This window comes from Ziziphus jujuba, chromosome 9 (genome assembly GCF_031755915.1).
Source record: "Ziziphus jujuba cultivar Dongzao chromosome 9, ASM3175591v1".
NCBI classification, from domain to species: domain Eukaryota; kingdom Viridiplantae; phylum Streptophyta; class Magnoliopsida; order Rosales; family Rhamnaceae; genus Ziziphus; species Ziziphus jujuba.
Genome location: NC_083387.1, coordinates 7,041,162 through 7,063,366, shown reverse-complemented (window position 1 = coordinate 7,063,366; position 22,205 = coordinate 7,041,162). Strand labels below are relative to the sequence as shown.

At 35.3% G+C, this 22,205-nt stretch overlaps 4 protein-coding genes across 4 annotated transcripts; 1 reads left to right on the top strand and 3 right to left on the bottom strand.

The window, feature by feature from the left end:
* Positions 1–511: 511 nt before the first annotated feature.
* On the top strand, positions 512–4,760 carry LOC107426715 (oleoyl-acyl carrier protein thioesterase 1, chloroplastic). Its single transcript, XM_016036962.4, has 7 exons — positions 512–1,034; positions 1,921–2,054; positions 2,134–2,247; positions 2,833–2,928; positions 3,737–3,824; positions 3,934–4,002; positions 4,141–4,760. The coding sequence occupies exons 1-7, from the start codon at positions 663–665 to the stop codon at positions 4,417–4,419; spliced, it is 1,152 nt and encodes a 383-aa protein (XP_015892448.3). The 5' UTR covers positions 512–662; the 3' UTR covers positions 4,420–4,760.
* A 2,001-nt stretch (positions 4,761–6,761) lies between these two features.
* On the bottom strand, positions 6,762–10,755 carry LOC107426716 (uncharacterized). The gene is made up of 6 exons (XM_016036963.3): positions 10,556–10,755; positions 9,127–9,410; positions 8,948–9,002; positions 8,117–8,211; positions 7,405–7,656; positions 6,762–7,045 (listed from the first exon to the last, which is right to left on the bottom strand). The coding sequence occupies exons 2-5, from the start codon at positions 9,376–9,378 to the stop codon at positions 7,435–7,437; spliced, it is 624 nt and encodes a 207-aa protein (XP_015892449.3). The 5' UTR covers positions 9,379–9,410; positions 10,556–10,755; the 3' UTR covers positions 6,762–7,045; positions 7,405–7,434.
* A 2,806-nt stretch (positions 10,756–13,561) lies between these two features.
* LOC107426627 (uncharacterized) lies at positions 13,562–16,027 on the bottom strand. Its single transcript, XM_016036856.4, has one exon. It carries the CDS (start codon positions 15,522–15,524, stop codon positions 13,743–13,745), a length of 1,782 nt encoding a protein of 593 aa, XP_015892342.3. The 5' UTR covers positions 15,525–16,027; the 3' UTR covers positions 13,562–13,742.
* A 1,288-nt stretch (positions 16,028–17,315) lies between these two features.
* LOC107426810 (RPM1-interacting protein 4) lies at positions 17,316–21,102 on the bottom strand. The gene is made up of 4 exons (XM_016037099.4): positions 20,766–21,102; positions 18,434–18,988; positions 17,742–17,930; positions 17,316–17,638 (listed from the first exon to the last, which is right to left on the bottom strand). Exons 1-4 carry the CDS (start codon positions 20,769–20,771, stop codon positions 17,609–17,611), a joined length of 780 nt encoding a protein of 259 aa, XP_015892585.3. The 5' UTR covers positions 20,772–21,102; the 3' UTR covers positions 17,316–17,608.
* Between the last annotated feature and the right edge of the window lie 1,103 nt (positions 21,103–22,205).

Genomic DNA, 22,205 nt, shown 5'->3' with positions numbered 1-22,205 from the left:
ATTTGGTAAAAATTTGAACACTTTAATAATTAAAAGTAGCAAGTACCATATTTCTTGGACCAAAGGATTTGTTTATATAAAAAAAAATGTCGATTTGATTGGTCTTTATTGAATTAGATCGAAGAAAGCAGAATAAAAAATATATACAGTTAATTAATCAGAGACTTTAAACACTGTTATTAATAATGGTTGGGTGGTGCGTGGACGCCGTGTAGGAGTTAAAAAGGTCAGTGGAAAGTGGACAGTGGACACGCACACGAGATTAAAGCACCACGTGCGAGAACAAAAACTCATATCTATCCACTGGGTCTTTCATTCACCCACACTTCCTAGGCATACGCAAATGGCAATCTCGTAATCGGCTCCAAGTCCATCCGCTTGGTCTTTCTTTCATTCACTCCCTCTCCCTACGCATACGCAAATGGCAATCTCGTAATTAGTTCTCAAATCCGGTTGCGTTTCCAAAAACACCCCCTCCTCACTCCTCCTCGGTTGCATCGACCGAAAAATACATATTTTTAGAGGGAGAGAACGGAGAAAGCCTTCCCCTTACTTCTCTCCCTTGTCACACACTCCTCTCTCTGGGTCCGAAGAGAGAGAGAGAGAGGGGGTGAAGAAAAAGTTTCTTGCTTTCTAGGAAGACAAACCAAACAGTGGTGAAAATGTTGAAGGTCTCGTGCAATGCGACGGACCAAATCCACCACGCCCTAGCCCAATGCCGTTTCTTCGGCCCGCCTAAGTTGTCCAAAACCCGGCCCGTTTTCACTCGACGGAAAGACGGAGCTCTTCTTTCATGCTCGCCGACCGCCAAAGGTCCGGTTTTGGCGGTTGTTTCCGACCGGAGTGGTAGTGTTGGAGCTGAAGGCGGGATGACGACCCGGGTCGAAACCGGCTTGGGAAGCTTGGCAGATCGGTTGAGGTTGGGAAGCTTGACTGAGGATGGGTTATCGTATAAGGAGAAGTTCATTGTGAGGTGCTATGAGGTCGGGATTAACAAGACTGCCACTGTGGAAACAATCGCTAATTTATTGCAGGTTCGACGGTGATTCGTGGCATTTTCAATTTGTTTTTAATTTTTCTTTTGGACGTTACTGTTGTTGTTTTTTTTTTTTTTTTTTTGGCTTGCATCTTTTGTTGTTTTTATTTGGATTTTTTTTTTGGGTCAAAGTTTTAATATCTTTTTCAATGGTTGAATTTGATTTATGGGAATTGTACGGATTTTCAGGTATTTGGTTTGTTGATATTATTCTTTGTTACCAACCAGCATTTGCAAATTCTTTTGATCTGTTTTTCTATTTGGGGTCCGATTCTGGCAAATTTTGGTTTGCTAGTAAAAGTGTAGAGCTCCAACTTTGCTTTCTTTAACTCTGCAAATGCAATTCTATTGTTTCTTGACCTTTACGAAATTTGCCAAATTTGTTGACTCTACTCAGCTGGATATTCTGCTTTACTTGCTAAATTTAGCAAGTGGGCATGTTGTTTGTTGCGTTTTCCTCACTTGGCAGCTTACTGTCTAAGCAAGGATGTATGCTTTGCTCTGTTTGGTTATATTGCTTGTTTGGAAAACAGGGCCACTCTGTATTCATTAATATTTGGTATCAACAATCTATTACTAGATGTTATCAGCAAAAAAGCTTTCATTCCCTTTTATGCTCTTAGATTCTGAATCTGAAAATCTTTTGACTCCATTGAGTGCTTTGTTTAATTAATGAATTTCAGTGATTTGCGTACCACTTTTCATTTGTTTCATACATGCTATGTATTTTGAATTGCATTTCGGGAAGTCAGCAGTAGATAATTTACTTTGCAAAAAAATAAAAATCATATTTTATTTTATTTTAATGAATGTAAAATTAGGAATATGCATTTGTCCTTTGCAGAAACTTTTTCTAGTGTTTCACGGGAAAATTTGTTATGTAGGAGGTTGGGTGCAACCATGCTCAGGGTGTCGGATTTTCAACTGATGGTTTTGCTACAACCCATACCATGAGGAAGTTAAATCTCATATGGGTTACTGCTCGCATGCACATTGAAATCTATAAATACCCAGCTTGGTGAGCTTTCTTCTTTAAATTTTTCTTCAAGGTTTGATATGTGATTAACAGTTATTCTAACATGCGGGAATCTGAACAGGAGTGATGTAGTTGAAATAGAAACATGGTGTCAAGGGGAAGGAAGAATTGGGACTAGACGTGATTGGATACTCAAGGACCATGCCACTGGCCAGGTCATTGGAAGAGCAACAAGGTGCGCCAAGCCACTTTGTTTTCCCAACTTTCTGTTCAGTAAAAATTGTAATGAGGTTCAGAAAAAAACATTTGATCTATAAAAATAAAAATAAAACTAAAGAACATCTACCTTCATCCAATATTGGACAATCTGTTTACATGATTTCTTATCACACGTTTAAGCAAATTTTGTTATTATATCTTATCCTAAATCTCTAAGTATTGGTAGTATGTGTGTGTGTTTGGTGGTTCTGCAGCAGTTTGTATAACTTACGTTGCTTTTTGTGGCTATTAAAGTGACCATTTATCTCCCTTTTAATGTATATTTCAAGGATATGTTAGGACCTTTTGTCTAACAATCATGAAATATTAATTTCTCTTAAGATATGTTTTTGCAATCTTCCTTCTTGATAAATTTTATGCTATCTGTTCCTCAAGAAATAGTCAAATGCTAATTTGAGGATCCGATTTGAAGGGGTTGCTGAACATTTTTTGCAAATCTGATTCATACTTGTCACATTACTTTAATATGTTTTCTCTAATTTCAATTATCTTAATTTGAGATATATTCTAAAAGGTTTCTATATCCACTGTATGGTTTCAGTAAGTGGGTGATGATGAACCAAGAAACCAGACGACTTCAGAAAGTTAATGATGATGTTCGAGAAGAATACTTGGTCTTTTGTCCACGAGAACCCAGGTTAGCACCCATTCCCCCCTTCTCTCCCCCCCACCCCCTTCTCCTTCTCCCCCCCCTCCTCCCCCTCTTCCCCTTCTCCACTCATCATGTTTGAAATCATATGAAGTCATATTTTGTTTAAATATTTCACTAGCTTGATAAAATAACTGCCATTGCAATAATATGCTGTTGTTGCTGGAGTCACAGGATGATATAGTTTTGATCCTTTTGAGGTGTTTTTGACTATTGTTGCCATCTTTTTAGCAAGATCTTTGATGTCCTTTTGCCAGATTTTACATATGGATTAGTCCAAAATTTCTAGGTGGTTCTTTTATGGTTGTGAGTGAGACAGTGGACTTTTAATTTCATCCTCTTTGTGATGAAGATATTATAGCTGGTGAACGAAAATGATTTGGTCTCAGCTTCTGGAAATGCATTTATCTTTGAGAAGATGAAACAAGAGTATGGGAAGTTAATTAATTGTAGATACCATTTGGTTAATTCTTCTTTTATGTCAGAGGGTTTACCCGTACTCATGCTTAAGATTTTATTGGGAAGTCTTCCTTTATGGACAATAATCATGTTTATTGCCCTTTTTCTGTTGAGGGGTTGGGGTTACAACTATAATCTTACCACATGAACATTGTCAAAAATCCAAAAATAGTGCTGGGAACCTGGGATATAGCATGGTGTGGAAGATAAAATCATATCATAGATTGTGGATCCACTCTGCTTTAATAGCAGATAGCTCCTTTTGTTTCCTATTATCAGTATCAGTTTTGACCGATATATTCTGGCTTTTTACAATTGGCTTGTCTTCATGTTTTAGGTTAGCATTTCCAGAGGAGAACAGTAGTAGCGTAAGGAAGATATCAAAACTGGAAGATCCTGCTCAGTTTTCCAGACTGGGGCTTGTGGTAAGATCACTTGGTTTATTTATGTTCTTCTGATTTTCTTCTGCGTTCTAAGCAGGTCTTGGTTCATCTGATTTTCTTCTGCATTCTAAGCATGTCTTGGTATCTGCAGCCTCGGAGAGCTGATCTGGACATGAACCAGCATGTTAATAATGTGACCTACATTGGATGGGTCCTAGAGGTTGGTTGATATCTCTCTTTTTCTTATCCTCAACTTAAGCACTCATTATTTGTTTGTACAGAACCTCAAAAAGTTATTATATATGGCCTTATGGACTCTCGTGCTCATAAGCTGACATTTGTAAATTCTCCATGACAGAGCATGCCTCAAGAAATCATTGATAGCCATGAACTGCAGACCATCACCTTAGATTATAGACGGGAGTGTCAACATGATGACGTTGTTGATTCTCTTACAAGTGTTGAACCCCTTGAGGGTGGTGAAGAAATCCCAGAGCTTCGAGGAACAAATGGATCTGCTATAACTGCAGAACACGAACAAGACTGCCGGCAATTTTTGCATGTACTGAGATTGTCTGGAGATGGGCCTGAGATAAACCGGGGACGAACAGAGTGGAGAAAAAAACCTACAAGATGAAGACTAAGTTAAAATGTCTCCTCTACTTCTCCTTGGTTTCTTCAGCATTCGTTTAGCGTGATATTGGTTTTCTTTATATCTTGTGTCCTTTCAGAACTCCCCGGAATTTTTGTTCCAGCTTGTTCTATCTGTTAGAAGCTAGAGTATAGGATTCTCTTCTGTTTATGAATCAGATCTGAAGTCGTCGTTTTGATTTAGCAAGAGAAATGTGTACTTTCCTATGGAACCATTTTTTTTGTTCATTGATATTGTCAAGTGTGATTCGTGATATTCCAAGTTCTCCAATGCATTTAGCCTGTATAAGTTTTAAAAAAAATAAATAAATCTTATTAGTTGGTATATGTAATATATCTCTCTTTTTCAGCCGAAAAAACAAGTATTTGTAATTGGTTATCGACCACCACTTAATATAAGGTTCTGAATTCTGCCAGATAAAAGATTGTTGTCATTTCTGTTTTTGTTTTTATTTATTGTTTGGCTGGTTGGGGAATTGGGCTTTGGATTGCCCTTGAGTGTTTCTATTTGTACTCCCAACAAAAACTGTGTACGCGTTGCCGTCAATGGTTAAATTACCAAAATACCCAAAAACTTTCATTTTCCTTCAAATCTGCAACCTCGAACCTTTTTAGCTGAAATACTTGTCCTCCTCCACCATGCCAACAGCAAGTATACTGTGAGGGAAAAAAAAAAAAAAAAAAAAGGCTTCATGGTTAACTAATTAACGTACCATTAAATACATGGGCTACGGGGTCAATTCCTAATTTTGATACGCTGCAAACATTCAGAACAAATTAAATATCAAACCAAAACAAGAAATTGAATTACAGAACGCTCTCTCGATTCATATTTATTTATTTATTTCTTCCTAAACCAAGCAACGTCTCCATGCATAAACCAATAAATTTCATTTCCATTAATATTCTTTTAGTACACTGAATTTGCTCTGACTCTTTTCAGGTTTCCACCATAAATTTATCCTGGTCTCTCAGATTGTGATTTACCTCCTACCTCAGAAAGCGCTGCTTTTAACAGTGAAAGCTATTTCAAAATTTTAAAGCTACCAAAAATATTGTGGCTAATTAATTAATGTGTTGATCCATCCAATGAATGGGGCCACTCGTCATCAATCCCAGCTACTAATTTTATCAGACCCCACCAAAAAAAAAAAAAAAAAATTCCTGTTCATTGGGATCGCAAAAGGCCCACTTAATTCATTTCTTTCTAGACCAAGAAAGCTCACCATGCATAAACCAATAAATATGAATTCCAATTTTGACTACAATGAAAATGCTTTCACTTTCATGTTTCGACTATAAATTTGGGTTGGTCTCCAGCAATTTAAATTCATGAAAAAAACATAGGAACTGATATAGAGCTTCCAATGGAGAGAAGTACCAAAGGGTTTCTGATTCTCACACTCTTGCTCAGTGCACTTCTGGTTAGCACTGAAGGAGGAAGGGACACACCGAAGGAACACGGAGAGGAGGTTTACACACCACAGGGTCTTTTGGGCCTAGGTGGCTTAGGACCTTTGGGCTGGGGATTGGGCTTAGGCTTGCCATTTGGGCTTGGAGGCTTACCATTCCTTGGTTTACCTGGTTTTGGGCTTTTACCATGGCTTAAAGATGGAAAATCAAACACCAAGGAGGAGGGAGGAGGAAATGTTCCAAAACCAAAACCCAAAGGTGATGGTAAAGTGGGTGGTGGATATTATCCATAGTCAAATGGAATTGTGGAAGTAAGTTTCTGTTTACAAGCATGTATTACGTTATTAATAAGGCTTGAAAACGGCGTTTTATGCGTTGTTTGGGATTGTCTACTCACCTCTAATATGCTTATTACCATGGCCAGGCCATGCATTGCATTTGGCTTTAAATAAATTCGTTACCTTGGTTATTTCTCCTCTCCTTATCCTATTTTTCTTTTTATTTTTTTATTTTTATTTTTTTTGGTTTAAACTTCGTTCCACTCAAAGTACAAAAGTATTCCATCATAAAATATATAAGACACACCCAAGTCTTTGCAAATATTATTATTATTATCATTATTTTTTTATTTTTTTTGGGTACCCAACTTTCCTTAGGATTTGGATTTCATCTCAAATCATCTCCACTCTTTTATATCAAATGCACCTAAAATAATGAAAAAGACTGGAATTGATAGAAATGCAAAGGAATCCATTGGTCTTCTAATTTTCATTTCCCTTTTTTATTTTTCTATGTTCCCAGGGAAAAGATTTAGGTTATCAAGGGAGCAGGAGTAATAATTTATATCTGTTGTATAGGCCATAAAAATTACTCGAGGCTATTTCCCATAAAAAATTACTCCACATGAGAACTCTGTTTCCATCCAAAAGACTATTTCCCATTAATACCAGGGCTAAAACATACTATCACCTATTAGATGTACAGGCATCTTAACATGAAATGAACAGAAAGTATTTCATCTCACAACCAACCAGATAAAATTGATAAAATTGTTCCATAACCCAAAAAAACCACTATTGTTATTAGGCATATTTGTTCAAACTGCACAATATTTCAGTTGCATGAGTATACATATCCTCCATCCTCCATTAGCTAATCAATTCTTGCATCTTCCCCTAAAAAGGCATTTTGTATAAAGCCTGTTACAGAGTTAAACACGAATTCGTTTAACGTTTATCAGAAGTTAGCGGTGAGCAAAATGAAATGTTGTTGCAACGTCATGTCAAAATAATAAAATAAGAAAGACCAAATACTCATGCGGAACAAAGTATACAGTACTTTTATATTAGACATCCTTCTCCTTTAAATATTAATAAATTAAAAAGATACCCCTTAACATGAAACCACACATGCAAATTGGTTAATATTCAATGCCATATCTTCGAGAATTCTGCAGGTAGTATTGAGTGAGCAAAAAGACATCCTATAATTATGCTTTCCAATGTCTACTATATCCTACAGATGAAAGGTGAAGTAAATTAGATACTAAACAACTTACACAATCAGTCATTCTGGGCAAGTGCATTGCTCAACAGGTTGAAGGAAGGAATACTCTAATGAGTTCTTTCATGAGGACTTTTTTCCTACAGACTGGACATTTACCCTGTGCAGTAATTGCAGCCTTAACGCATGCCTTACAGAAAATATGACCACACTTAGTTGACATTTCCTCGACCAATGGACCCATACAAATTGGACAGCTAAAGGAGGGCTGCTTTGGTGGTGGAGGTTGTGCTGTGGCACTCTCTCTCTGCACATAGAAACATTCAAAGTGAGTCTCAATCATGCAGGCATTCCACACATGTCCACAATGAATTGCTGTAGACAAAAAGGCTACAAACAGAGCCAAAACCAATCCAACAACCAACTATATTTTAAAAGCATTAAACACATCTCTAACAAGAAAAAATTTTTGGTACATTGATAATGTGCAAAGTGAATAACAAGTTAAATAACAGTCAAATGAGAATAAAATACATTCTAACATGTTTAAGATAACAACTCAAATTATCTTTATCCTTGTGACGACTTTGACTAAGCTATACACAGCTGTTCAACATTTGAAGCACTTAACCAGCACAGAGTTTGAGATAATTCAAGGAACAAATAACATCTACACCAGAAAAGAGAAGCAACATAAAATTTTAAGATTAAACAACATAAAATTTTAAGACTACTCATATATGCTTCTGTTTAGTTTCAGTTAATACCATGGAGTTGCTATTGCTTTCCAAATTTATGTAAACTTCGCAATTAATAAAGGTATTGTTTCTTCTGCGCTTGCGAGTAGCCCTAGTTCGTTCTTCTGCAATGATCAGAGAGAGAGAGAGAGAGAAATGAGATTAATAGCTGATATATGGAGAGAGCAGTATCCATAACATGAAAGACCAAATGCTATGAAGAAAAAATGTAATAGATAGAACTGAAACAATAGATGAGATGCCTATGAGATGACAACACAAGTATGCACATAAGAAACGGGGCTATACTTACTGGTAATAGCTCATAGGTTAGCAGAAAACAATTTCCTCTCATCCCCAAGAACCAACAACAAGAAGAAAAAGTATTAACTAAAGAGTATGTTGATCTTGTAGCATATTGCCTAACAAAAGTTTGGAAATTCCAAAACTTATATTATAAACTTCTTTCCCACCAAAAAAACAAAAGACGCAAGACTTTCAGAAGTATGCCCTATACCCATGTTCAATCAAATAGGTTTGCAGTTACACAATTTGTAATAAAGATCTGCATCAAGAGTATAACAAATGAAGGCAAAGAATAAACAAATTTGATGAGAAACCCAGATGAATTTTTTTTTTTTTTTTTTTTAATTCCTATACTCATAATGAACCAACAAGTAAAAGAGGTGAATGATCTAGAAAAAGGAGCACTTCAACAAGAAATCATCATACTTTACCATTAAGGGGGAAAAAAAAAAAAAAAAAAAAAAAAAAAAAAAAAAAAAAAAACGAAAAGAACAAGATAACATATAAATTACTATTATGATATCATTAGAAACCACCATGAGAGAAAATGATTACCCGAATCTACATCAACTACAATCCTTCCTCGAGTCCTTCTGGAATTGTTTTTAGCCTAAACAGAATGTGCAACAGCTAATAGTATAAGATGCAATAGCAATGAACAGTATAGAGAGAAACAAAGATTTTAATAAATAAGAAAGTACGATATGAAACAGAAAGATTTGAATTAGGCATACTTCAGCAAAAGCCGTTGGAGAGGACTCAATGACATCATCGTCAATGGCCTCAATGGAATCAACATCAATTGTAACAGGTGCTATAGAGTGCCCTTGTTGACTCCCTTGAACATTCTCAGGCCCCACCTGAGTTGAAGTTCCCTCCTGATCCCGATTATCACCTGGTGGTTCGCGATTGAGGTCAAAGTCCAAATTTGCCTTCCTTCGCCGATACGCTCTAACTGTAGTCCCCCTAGCACCCCTAGTGCTCATACTATTAGTATGAATTTCTGACCCAGAATGTCCTGAAAATTGTATAAAACAGAAAAAGACATAAACTTAAAACCTCAAGTATTTCGGAAAGAAAATGAATACAAAACATACAATAAAATCAAGCCTGATTATATTCGTCACTGGGAACTTTTAGCCGAGTTAAAATTCCCCCAACCTTCAACTCTCTCTCTCTCTCTCTCTCTCTCTCTCACACACACACACACACACACACGCAAGTAAATTAACCAGTTACAATCTTCCATAAAGGTTTTTTTACTTCTTTCATTCTTTTTACTTTTCTATGAGAACAGCACTAAAACTACTATCCTCAACTTATTCTGCAAGTTTCATATGTGAGCTAGGAAAGAAAAGAAGAAGAAGAAAATTCAAGAATTTTAAAAGTAGGAAATGAGGTTCTCGAAACTGGGAATAGGAGATCCCAGCTGCAATTCACATTTCAATATGTTGGTAAAATAAACCCCACTCAAGCAGAACCACAATTCATGAAGATCAAGCCAAAGCATGTCCAACCAACCATAGTTTTTCAGTTATATCACACTCTTTGGCACCCGATAAGGTCATGGAAATTTAAATCATAACAGTCTCAAGAAGCAGAAAATAAATTCTATATGAACAGAAAATAAATTCTATATGAACTATTATACTTTCGTAGCCCCGCCAAATCAATCAATTCAGAAATTGATTAAAAAAAGAAAAAGGATAAACACTTAAAAATCAACTTTAACCATTTTATGAGTAACATTAGGGTCCCTCACAACCAAAAAAAATCTTATGCTTTTATTCAAAGTTCAATATTTTTCTCAGATGACTAAATATTCAAAAACCAAGCGCTCCAAATATTGGGATAAATACTTATAAAAAAGGAAAAAATCAAACTTCCAATTCCAAATTTCCAACATTAAAAAAATTGAATCTTAGAAGCTTATAACGACATTAATTATAAAATAATAATAATAACGCGAATATATATATATATATATATAATTATATAAAGCTCCAAAAATTTAACCAAAAAAAAATTACTGAAACAAATGATGCATCCTAGATGATCCATAGTTAATCGCCGATTGACAGATTAAGCAGAAAGAGGGAACCTAAAAAAAAAAAAACGAAAAAGAAAATGGAGCTGAAAAAAATATTATTTGAAGAATCGTACCTTATACAGGAGACTCCGAAGAAGAAAAATGTTGGATAAATTAGCTTAGAAGTCTCAGGAATAAATAAGGAAGAAATAGAGAGAGGTAGGAAATTTCAGATTTTGTTTTTCTTCCTCTCTGCTCTGCTTCCAAACCAAAGAGAAAGGTTTTTTGGGATAGAGAGGGAGAGAGAGAGAGAGAAACTGAGTGAGGAAGACAGGGTCTTCTCATTGTGATCTCTGCGAGCCACGCGTCAATACAGATGGCCTAGCACGTGTGAAACTTTACATTTTCATTTTTTCATTTTTTCCGACCACATTATATCCTTTTATTCAAATTATTCTTATGTTTACATTCAGACTACGATTTTTAAATTTACATTTTATTACAACGCACAAAAATAACATTACAATTTTTTCAAACATTTATAATTAATGCTTTTCTTTTTATGTTTCTCCTAATAATTACGAATTTACAATTTTTTTTTTATTCAATTCCATCTATGATTAATTTTTTATTATTTATTTTTTTCTTTAAAAAACTAGTATTTTTACATGCGAGATCATATTTGGTAGGTTTTTAAAAACCAAAAACGGCAAAGTAAAATCTTTCTGGATCCACCTTTTCCTTGGTTGTTTTATTTTTATTTTTATTTTGGTAGAGGAATTGACAAATTGTTTGAACATCAGATTACCATGTAAAATGAAGCAAGTAGATATTATATACATCAACGTTAACATCACTTTTTGCCTACTCCATAACTTTCCTTGATAATTAATTCCATTGCCAAAAACTGTGTATAATTTATAGCAAAAATTTTATTAAAATAGACATATGTACTTATAACCTGGTTTTTAATGCAAGTAATTATATAAATATAGTAAGGAACAGTCCAAATGACTAAAGTAACAAGGAAAAAAAAAAAAAAAATCTAACTCATCAAATATGGGGAAAAAAAAAAAAAAAAGAACCTAGATCTTATTTATGGCAATGTGGTGCTACATGGTCCACTCATTGGGCCTCAAGAGCTCTCTCCACAAAGCACCTCAAAGGCAACCATATTTGATGTGTCTTGACTCTCAAAGTCTAATTGGTGCCGGTTAGAATTGGCAAGTTAGGTGAAGGAAAAGGCTATTGAGTTGGGATCCATCACCAGCACAAGCTCTCTTTTACCTTACCATTTCATGGTTCAGTTCCCAAAACAACTTGCCATTAACCTCCAAGGCTAATGGTTTCACAGCAAAGTGGCACTAATGGTTCATAGCAAAGTGGTGCAGCAAGTTAAATTTTGTCCAACATTCTTTGGCAGCTGTACCACACCAAATTATCTGCTGCTCAACCATTGAATAGCTCCTTTTCATAAGTACCAAATCTTCTCCCAAAATTTAAAGTCAATGTATCGAAATACATGTGCTGGTCGAACTTATATGGCACAGATTATAGTATATTTACATCTAGCTGCAAATGAGTGTGGTCTAGCAGCAATGGTACCCGAGTAAGCCTGCAATATAATTAAACCTCTTATCCAGTCTTTGCCATCATTCTGACCCTTCCACCATATTGTAGGTCTATCACTATAATCAGTTTGAATCCCCATCTAAGTTTGGCATACAACAAAAACTCCGGAACAGACTAGTTCTTCATTTTAATATACCAACTCAAGTACAAAAAAGGCAGGTTTAGTGGATGATTGATTGATATAAAGGTTGACATTTGATCGGCAAGAGTCAAGAGTCAAGACTTGCTAGTCTGATAAGTTATCTATGTGTATTGTCTAGAATGACTAGCATATATTTGAACAGACCATCGCTCGAACATTGATAAATTAGTTATTCATGCCAGTGGTAGATAAAATACAGATGTAATATTGATATGAAGGATACGAAGACAAAATCACTGTACTTTATCTTCTACTTACGTAAAATAAAATAAAATAAAACTACAAATAGGAAAACTCAACAAAATTCTCATAAATATGACGTCACATTCCAGAGGAAACACAAAATTCAACTCTATGCCACCCACATAAACGATTCAAAGCCAAGCTGTAGTATCTTTATGGTAAAATCGTTTGCAGCACTGATCCTAAGGCTTCCATCCAAAAATAAATAATGATCCGGTTCCGTGGCATCTTTTTAGTATGCTAACGAACACAAAGGTTCTCCTGTTCCTTTTCTTAGGCATAGTATAGTAGATAATAATAGATTACTTGGCAGTTAAAACTGAGTTATTTTGAGGATCTGGTATTTTGCTTTCAACATTTACAACGAAGTAAAGGACCCATCCTAAGGGACTATAATGCAAATTTCATAGACTCAAAAAAAAAAAAAAAAAATAATCAAGTAGTAGATAGAAAAACTAACCAGTTCTTTGATAATATTTGTGGCAACAAAAAGCATAAGTTTAAACACATTGAACTAATGACAGTTGTTCAACAATTCTAGTCAATCTCTCTTGAGCAAGAATGAACTTGTACCATTATATGCTTAAGTGTAAAATATTAGTCATGCTCTCCTTAAAATAAATAAAGAATCAGTAGTTTCTGCAGGCATTACGTTGTTTCCCCTGCAATTTCCACAACTTACATAGAAAAAGAGAATCAGATCCTTAAAGCCATTAAATTTGATAGTGTCAAAAACAAAAAAATGGAGGCGGATTTTTGCTTCTTTCAGTGGGCAGGACTTTGGAGCGAAGGTCAAACAATGAGTTCAGACATCTATTTCAACATGACACTTCTACTTAAAACTTGAATTGTGGTCGATCAATTTGACCCAAAAAATAGGTGGTGTCTTCCTTTCTGATGGTCATTCTAATGGTGAAAAATGATTCCCTTGTCATAAGGATTTTACTTTTAGATGGAAGATACAGTCAGCTTTCATTACCCTACAGAACTTGGAACAAATTCTCTGACTATAAATGCAAGGATGCTGGCAGCTGCTCATGCATGAAGCAGAATAACAGAAGAGAGAAGGAGGAAGAGAAAGAGAAAGAGAACAAATTAAAAGAGATGATGTTACAACAGGAGATGTTAAATGAGTAAAAAAAAAGAATGATGACTTTTTCATACAGAGAAACTATAGCATATAATTTATTAATTTTCTCAGACATTCCACAACGGTTAAAAAAAAAGGAGAAAAAACAAAGAACGTACTTGCTTAAAGTAGCTGGGTAGTTGAGTTAGGCAGAATTATGTCTAAGTTTTATACATCAGAGCTTCTCAGTCAACTTTACCATAAAAGAGTTGACGGCAGTTGAGTCCAAAACAATCCATGATGACTCAAACAACTCGTGAAAGAATTCTGCTCCAATCTCCTCTGCTGCATTTCTAAATGCAATTCCAAATGCATTTCCTTGAGCTGATCCCAGTCGAGGCTTCCCACAAACTCCAACAATCAGCACCTTTTTTGGCTCTTGTGACAAGCAAGCACACAGCAAAGGTTTCATTCTAGCACCCTTCTCCCGCAAAGCATCCATCAAAAAATAACAAAACTTAGTCAAGGCCTGTGGGTACCCCAGCAGCTTTGTATCCACTGAGTCTTCAAGCTTAACCCACCGGAATCTCCTTCCACTTCTTATGCAACCGCTCTTAGTTATCGCTGTACTTCCTTGTCTAAGGATTGCCCTTTGTATCTTGATAGCTTGTTGCATTCCAGATTTCAGCTTGTCAAGATTACTCAATGACAAGGCATCATAGGCCACTCCAAACTGCTTGGAAGCACAAGAGCCATCTGATTTCACAAACGACTCCAGCAGGGCAGTAACTCCATATACAACATCTGCAGCAGAAACCCTTGAGCTATAACTATGTAGCCGCAAAAAACTCCGGTAGTAGAAATCAGTAAGCCCATACTCTGGTAGAAACCGCTCAAACTCATCTTTCATCTTCCTTTTAACTTCAAGATTCATGTACTGAAACTTCTGTTGGCAATCAACAAGTGCGAATCCCATCCGAGCAAGAAGAAGCTTGAGCTTTTTCATTCCATTGTCACTCCAAGTCTTCAATTTAGTTGCAAGATATGAAGAACATAGCATCGAATCGAATAAATTCCATTCTTGTAGCAGCATTAGCCTTGGTTCATCTTCATATGCAATTCTGGATGAGTTGGGTACTCGAATTTTTGTCCCATCTTTAAGAGTCACCGAAGTTACCGCATCCAAATTCCCTGAACTGTTAATATGCTGCTCAAGCTCCATTACCCCAGCTTGATATCTCTCATCAGTTAACCTCTCATGAACAAACTGATCCGTTAAAGAGACACAAGCCAACCATAGCAACTCATTCGTGTTCTTCCTCAACAAATGTGACAAATCATACATCAAACACCCCGAAGGCTTACCATGGAAAGTACCCATATGATAGTACTCCTTCTTCAGTTTCCGAAAAAGCTGAACTGGGTCTTCTTCGTTTCCTTGGGAAACCCTCCTGCGCTTCCTCGACCCACCTCCCTCTTCCTCTTCTTCACTCTCACTGTCATTTTCATCCTCGCTATCCGATTCCTCGTCGACTTCATCATCACTATTCAACTGACTTGCATTAGCCAAGGCAGAAACATCGAAATCATAAGCCAAATCAGCCTGGTGCTCATCATCCAAAGTATAAAGAACAACCACACGATCGTTCTGCTCACTCAGATTATGCAAATGGATCGGACGGTGGCTATCGACTACAAAAACCCGCGCTGCGGGACCCAAATTTAGGACTTTTCTCAAGTCCCGGTGACAACCCCAATTGATCAAAAGGATCGAAACGGGGTTATCAGATGAAAACAGATCAGAGCCCGCATATTTGTGAATTTCTTGGAAGGAAGAGACGGGATAGCAAGCATATCGGACGGAATCGGATTCAAGAACATGGAAAATGATTTTGAGTGCGCAGAGCGAATCTACGTCTGAAGTTGACGGGAATATTAGCAGAGGAGAATGAGACGACGCCGTCGCCGATTCACGGAGTCTCGAATAGAAGGACTCGACCCTCTGCTCCCTCACCATGGTTACTCAAATTGGCATGTAGATTCAAGCGAAAATGTAAAGCTTTTCGCATGTAAAACACGAATACAACTGACCGTTTAAACGCTTTTCTAACATAATTGGTGAATTGGGTACATGAATTTGAGGGAAAAGGATGGAACTTTCGTGAAGAATTTGAGTAAGAAGCATAAAATATTCCTTGTGACACTCCAGAATTAATGAAAATAACAAAAGGAGGAAATAATAGGGTATGGAATTTGAATTAAAATAACCTGGAGATTTTTTCTGCAGAAACTTTGAATTAGCGAAAGCAAGAAATTTCGATGTGTTAGAAATCCACCAGATCTGAAACTGAGGGGGGAGAGAGAGAGAGAGTTTTGAGCTCTAATATTTTAGTTTGAATTTGCAGAGGCTTCGTAATGAAAATTTGAATTGTTTTAACGAGCCGCGAAATGTTGGCGCTGCACTTGGAGAGATAATAAAGTGCGTGCACCCTCATGGTGGGCTTTCAATCGTAGATCTAAAAATATTAAATTTTATCGGACTTTTGTACGAATTGGCTTCTCTTCTCTCAGAGTTTGGCGGCTCGAATGTAAATAAAAACGGAGGTGGATGAGAACATTGTTCATTGCCAAATGGGCCAATCAGATGCTTACACGCTGAAGTAAATTCCAGAATTTTGCGTAAAGTAATTATTATTTAACATGAAAGTTATAAAAGATTATATATTTTCTGTTTTATGTTTAAATTTTGATTTTTGATAAAGATACCGATCTGATAGCAAATGATGATTTACAAATGTCAATTCCTTCAACCCCACTCCATATTTCCTCATTCATGTTCGTTTCGCACTTTTAAGTTGAAATATGTTAGTTTCGCAGTTGCTTTTGATTCAGTAGGAATTTATCATTGGAGCTTAAAATAAGTATTTGTTTGGAAACGATTTTGAAAAAGATTAAAATCATTTCAAAATGGATAAAAATGTTCGATTAAAAAATATAAAATCATTTTTTAATGATTGTATTATTGAAAAATAGATTCTAAAAGAAACACTAAGTAAGTGATTATTAAAAAATCAATTCAAATTATTTTTAAAAATTATTCCCAAATATATTTTAAAAGTGACTCTAAAGGTCTATCATTCTTAAAAATTACTTTAATTAATTTTTCAAAAATCACTTAATTAATGTTTATTTTAGAATCAGCAAATAGATGATTTTTAACGACGAAACGAATAAAAATGATTTTAGGATCTTTTTATTAACTACTATGGAAAGTGTTTTTATGCTTTCTGCAGCTTAGAATAATCACTGCAAAAGGGGCTCCAAATATAATAATTAGAGATTATTAACAAAATAAATTGGACTTTTTTTTTCCCTTTCCGGACTTCATGAAGTGGTTGGGCTTGGGCCAAACAAATCAACACCATTTTCAACAAGCCTTAAAGTAGTAAATTCACCTCACATGTGGGTCAAAACACTGTTGCGCCGTTCTGACCCAATACAGATAACCATGCAGCCCAAATGTGGAGCAGCTCTTATAGTCTTATTTAATCAGGGGCAAACTTACAAGCTGCTGTGCCCAAAAAATAAATAATAACAATAAAAAAAAAATTATAACCTGTTTTTAATTTTCTATTTTTTTTTTTTTTTTGGATCAAAAGCTGTTATTAAATTGAACATGCTTATAAGCAAACGAGAACTCCAATCTCTTTACAGGATGTGCCAACTGCAAAATAGACTTTATCATAGCTCCTCACAAAGACTAAGAAACTGAAGAACAAATGGCAAAGGCAAAGCAAATCATTTGGAATAAAATAAATGAATTAGGAATATATATTCTTTTTCCAGCCAAATATAACAGCAAAACTGACAATAAAATTGTAACATTACAACGGCTAACCACAGGTGAAAAAGAAGAAGAAGAAGAAGAAGGAAGACATGTTTCCATTCGGAATGAAATGGTTATTGCTACAAGATAGCACACCTGGAGAAAATGAATGCACTTCAAAGAAGCCACTCCCCCATTAGAAGGAGAGTCAGCCTCCAAAGATATATATACAGGTCCCGCACACATCATAAATTTACCCACATATTCAGAGAAAATCATTTTCTGCACCATGGAAAGCAGCAACCCTGAAAAATTTTGAAGAAGGAAATGAGAAAACAAAGATCAAAGCTTTCAAAGAATCAACAAAGACTTTGTCTTGACAAGAAACAATGACTGGTTATAATAAACCTTGGCATTGGCATTAGCATCTGGCTTCTGCGAACTTGGATAAGAACGTTCGGGAGTGCCAGTTACTTTTCCTACTCCGATATGCCTTTCTTCTCTTACTTTGTTAAAGATGTGAGTAAAACCATCAGCTGACGAAGGATTGTTTTCATCCCACTCTCCGAATTTCGGAACAGCAGCGCCTTGATCAGGCTGCCATATTAGAAACCAAATGTTTATGAGAAAGTTTTGACAAATGGTTGTATCTAGTCATAGAAAAGAAGATAAAAGTAACAAAAGAATGCTTAGAACGCTTAGAACAACTTCAATTTAAGCCTTCCTTGTAATCACAGAAAGCATCACCTTGAAAAAGGCCTTATATGACAGTTCTATACAACAGTAAAACTATAAATATAAACATCTCAAATAATGCTTCATAATCTGTGAAAAGAAGTCCTTTAAGAGAGAAAATCCCTTAACATGGATGAAGAACAATACCAGATTGACAAAATAATAATAAAAATTGTTCTTTTGGAGTGAAAGATAAGCCAAATTTGCATTTGTCAGAAAATAACTCCTTATGAATCAAAATTCAAAAAAATAGATGGTTGCAGATTGTTTTCTTTCTATAGTGTCAAAATTGCTATCAACTGGTAAAAACTTTAAATTTTATGCCATAGAAATAAAATGGTGGGCTATCAGGAAGAAAATTTTACAGTGTCATCGCTTCGAGGTCTCAGTCTAGATCTTCCAGGAGTACCATGGCTACTGTCATATGAATTCTTTCCTTCCCAAGATGGTGAATCTCTCCCTGAGACCCTTGCATGACGATGGATGGGTGAACGCTCAATACTTTGCTCAGACCCAGCACTTTGTCTTACAGGTCTTCTATAGGTTTCACCTGAACTTGTACCACGGGCTCCATGCTGTTGATGTGCCGAATCATTAACAGCTTTGCGACCCAAATTGTCATGATGGGCAGGTGAGTTTACAAACTGCCTTAAGTCATCATCCTCCCTGCTCCTTTGCCGTTCATGTGCTGGTCTCACTGCACCATGCCCTACTGGCTTTTCTTGTTCAGGTCTGGCCCTGGAAGTAGGAGCACCAGCTGAAGATCCATAATTAAGGATATCTGGGTTCTCTGCAGGATCATTTGGATTAATAATCTTTGTTCCAGTTCGACCCTTGCGAGCCTTATCAAAATAAGCTGTGTATGGAACATTTTCTTCACTTTCCCAATTCCCAAATTTTGGTACATGCGAACGTTGTTGCTGCATTAAGAAGAATTTATCATATCTATAAGTAATTTTATAAATATATTCCATCAGGAAAATTTCCAGTTAATCTAACAGTATTACAAAAATCTAAGGAGCTTTCACAAGAAGAGTCGTTGAATGGGTGAAGTTATAGTATTCCCCAAGTTTAAATTCAAATACAAATAGCCATTATCTTACATCATGTCAAAAACACAAACTTTTGGAAACAAAGATCATATTTTGTGCCTTTTTCTTAACTTAAAAATTAAGATAACAGTGGTATCCTCAACTCTTTACCAGGTCAGACATTCATTCCTCAGCTTAAAGACATTCTTCAGACAATGGTCTGTTGTTGTCTTCTCCAACCGAAAAGGATCCAATAATGACTAAATATTCAATTCAAGCACCTTTAAGCCATCCATTCCTTGATTTAATGGCTGTTACTTTGGCTTATGGCATCAAATTGATCACACTAAATATCCAATTCAAGCACCTTTAAGCCAAAAAGATGCAATCTAATGCGACATCCTGTGTTTAAGGACATGCACTACTATCAAATCCAAATTTCTTAAAATGTAAACATTAAAGAATTCTACACATTTAGGGCAGCATGGTACATGGAATGAAGGTAAGTCCAATCATCACATTTCTCTGGAATATCTTATAGGGTTATGTTTGGTCCTACATTTGAAAGTGGTTGATATAATCTTAAGAGCGTCAAGTTTCCATCCACTTAGTGAACACTCCATGTATAAGTTGGCATGAGGATATAAGAATTGAAATCAAACAATCTCATTGCCATTTACAAACGAAAGCTTTTACTCCCCAGTGAGAAAACTTTCTACATTTTTAAGAAAACTATCAATTATCTATTAATGGAAAATTTTCAATAATTAACAGGAGAATTTACAATACATATTACAATTACAAAGCCTTCAAACAAAGATATCCAACCTTGCAGAAACATCCGTTTTCACGTTTTACAATGTCCAACAAGTGCATGCACAAAATTTATAATCTCTTCCCAAGAGTTTCGACATCCAAAAATCAAGTAATGTTAGCCAAAATAAGCTACTTATATTATTTAGTCTGCTTATAACATTCAGGAATTCTATAGAAGCAAACTCAAAAGAGTCATCATGCAATAAAACAGATATTAGACAACCAAGGTTGATGGTTCAAAGGATTTTATCCTAATTCAATCACATGCCGAATGCAAGAACTTTTTTTTTTAATTAATATTTTTAAAACCATCATACACAAAGGCGAAAATGTAGATCAATACAATATTATGAAGCACTGCTGATAGTCCATCCTCTTGATCTGTACTTTGCAGGCAATAGAATAATTCACAAATTTTAAAAATTCCAGATCAATAATATAGAGAATTTCACCAAAAATATTATTATTCAGCAGGCTACGAAAAGCATCAGCCTTCTAATCAGAAAATAAGTAAACTGGATTAAAAAAAAAAAAAAAAATAGCATAAATCCAGTTAAAAAAAAAACATGATTAAATAATTAGAGGTTTTATAAATTCATATATACATGATATCTAAATACCAGAACAGGAGTCAGAACCACACATGCTTGATGATTATCTGAACCTCATATTACTTGGAAGTCATGAAATTTAATACTTTTTTATAAACATAAATGCATGAGATTAAAGATTCCATATCTCATAATTTTTTAAAGTTTTCTCAGCAACCAAACAGAAAAATCATACATGCCAAAAAAGAAAAATCACAAATTCAAATGGAGAAAGAGAACAGAAAGGTAAAAAGACTTACTGCCATTTCTCTTCCACCAAACTTGGAACAAAACCCAGATATGGCCGATAACAATTCTCCTGGGCAGGCAAAATTCAGTTTTGATAATCAAAACCCACCACAAAAAAAATATCAAACGGCTCTCTCTCTCTCTCTCTCTCTCTCTCCTCCACGAAACCCTTCAATGACTCACCAAAGAGAAACAAAAGAATTTAAGACAGAGAGAGAAGGACTGAGTTGTGAGTTTTAGAGAGAGAGAGGTTTATCAACCATTGACCGGCGCCACCGGTCATGTTTGACCATTCTCTTTCCCTCTGTAAAAGTCAAGTTTTTTCTCTGTTTCTTCTCTCTTTCGTTTTATTTTTTATCTTTTTTATTTTTTATTTTTTATTTTTTATTTTATTTATTTTTGGGGCATTCTCTGTTTCAACTTTCAATTCAAACGTCTCTCTCATCTCAACCCCAAGTTGAGTCTGTGAATTTTTGTTTTTTATATACTTTCACACGAAATTGTTTAATTGCCAGGTATACCTTTATTGCTTCCCAAAGCTTTTGTAAATGTCGAATCTCAATTAAAACAAGATGGGTAGGCGTGGAATAATGGCATTAGCTACTGCAATTCTCATTTTCAAGTTTAATTTGAAAAAAAAAAAAGAGAAAAAATAGAATCATTTTAATTTATCTTTTTTTTTTGTGCTTCGTGTCTGAGACTACTGTTGTTAGTTGCCTGCCAAGGTTGGAGACTTGGAGCTAACGCCGTTACTGTTAATGGCGGCTTATTAATCAATATCTAAGTATCTAACATTGTAAAACTGTCAAAAAAATTTTGAAAAAGAGTCATCATAAATGATCGTAAAACTTCCCAAATCATAAAGCTGTACTTGTCTTCTTCTTGGTGGAGAAAAATATAGTGCTCTGTTTGTCGTTTACTGTGGAGACATTTATGTCAATCTGCATTGAAGTTGATGCTTATTTTTTTTTTTTTCCTCTTTTTTTTTCTTGAAGAGGGTTGAAGAAATTTTACAACCATAAACATAATTGTAAATGAAATGTTGCAAATGATTTTCACAAATGAAAGTTTTGATGGGTGTTTATGAAAATATAAAATCAACCCAATACCTACAGCATAAAAGTGAATCAAATTCTAGCCTAATAATGGTTTTACTGTGGCAAATTGGATTATATCTCTATGCGAAATAAACTTTATTAATGTTTTACCAAAAAAGAAGTACACTTTAGAAATGATATTTATGTGGTTAACATTTGTCGGCCGGCTTGTTTGAAATTTCTTAACCCAACTTGAATCCTTTTAAATTTTAACTAAAAAAACGTGCTCTACATTAATTCAATGGAATTTATATACAATTGACATTTTCTTCTTCCACAGAAAGTCAATGGAATGTTTTGGGGTAAGCTCAAGCTGGCAGCTAGCGAGAGCTTACAAAGAAGTCCACCCATTGG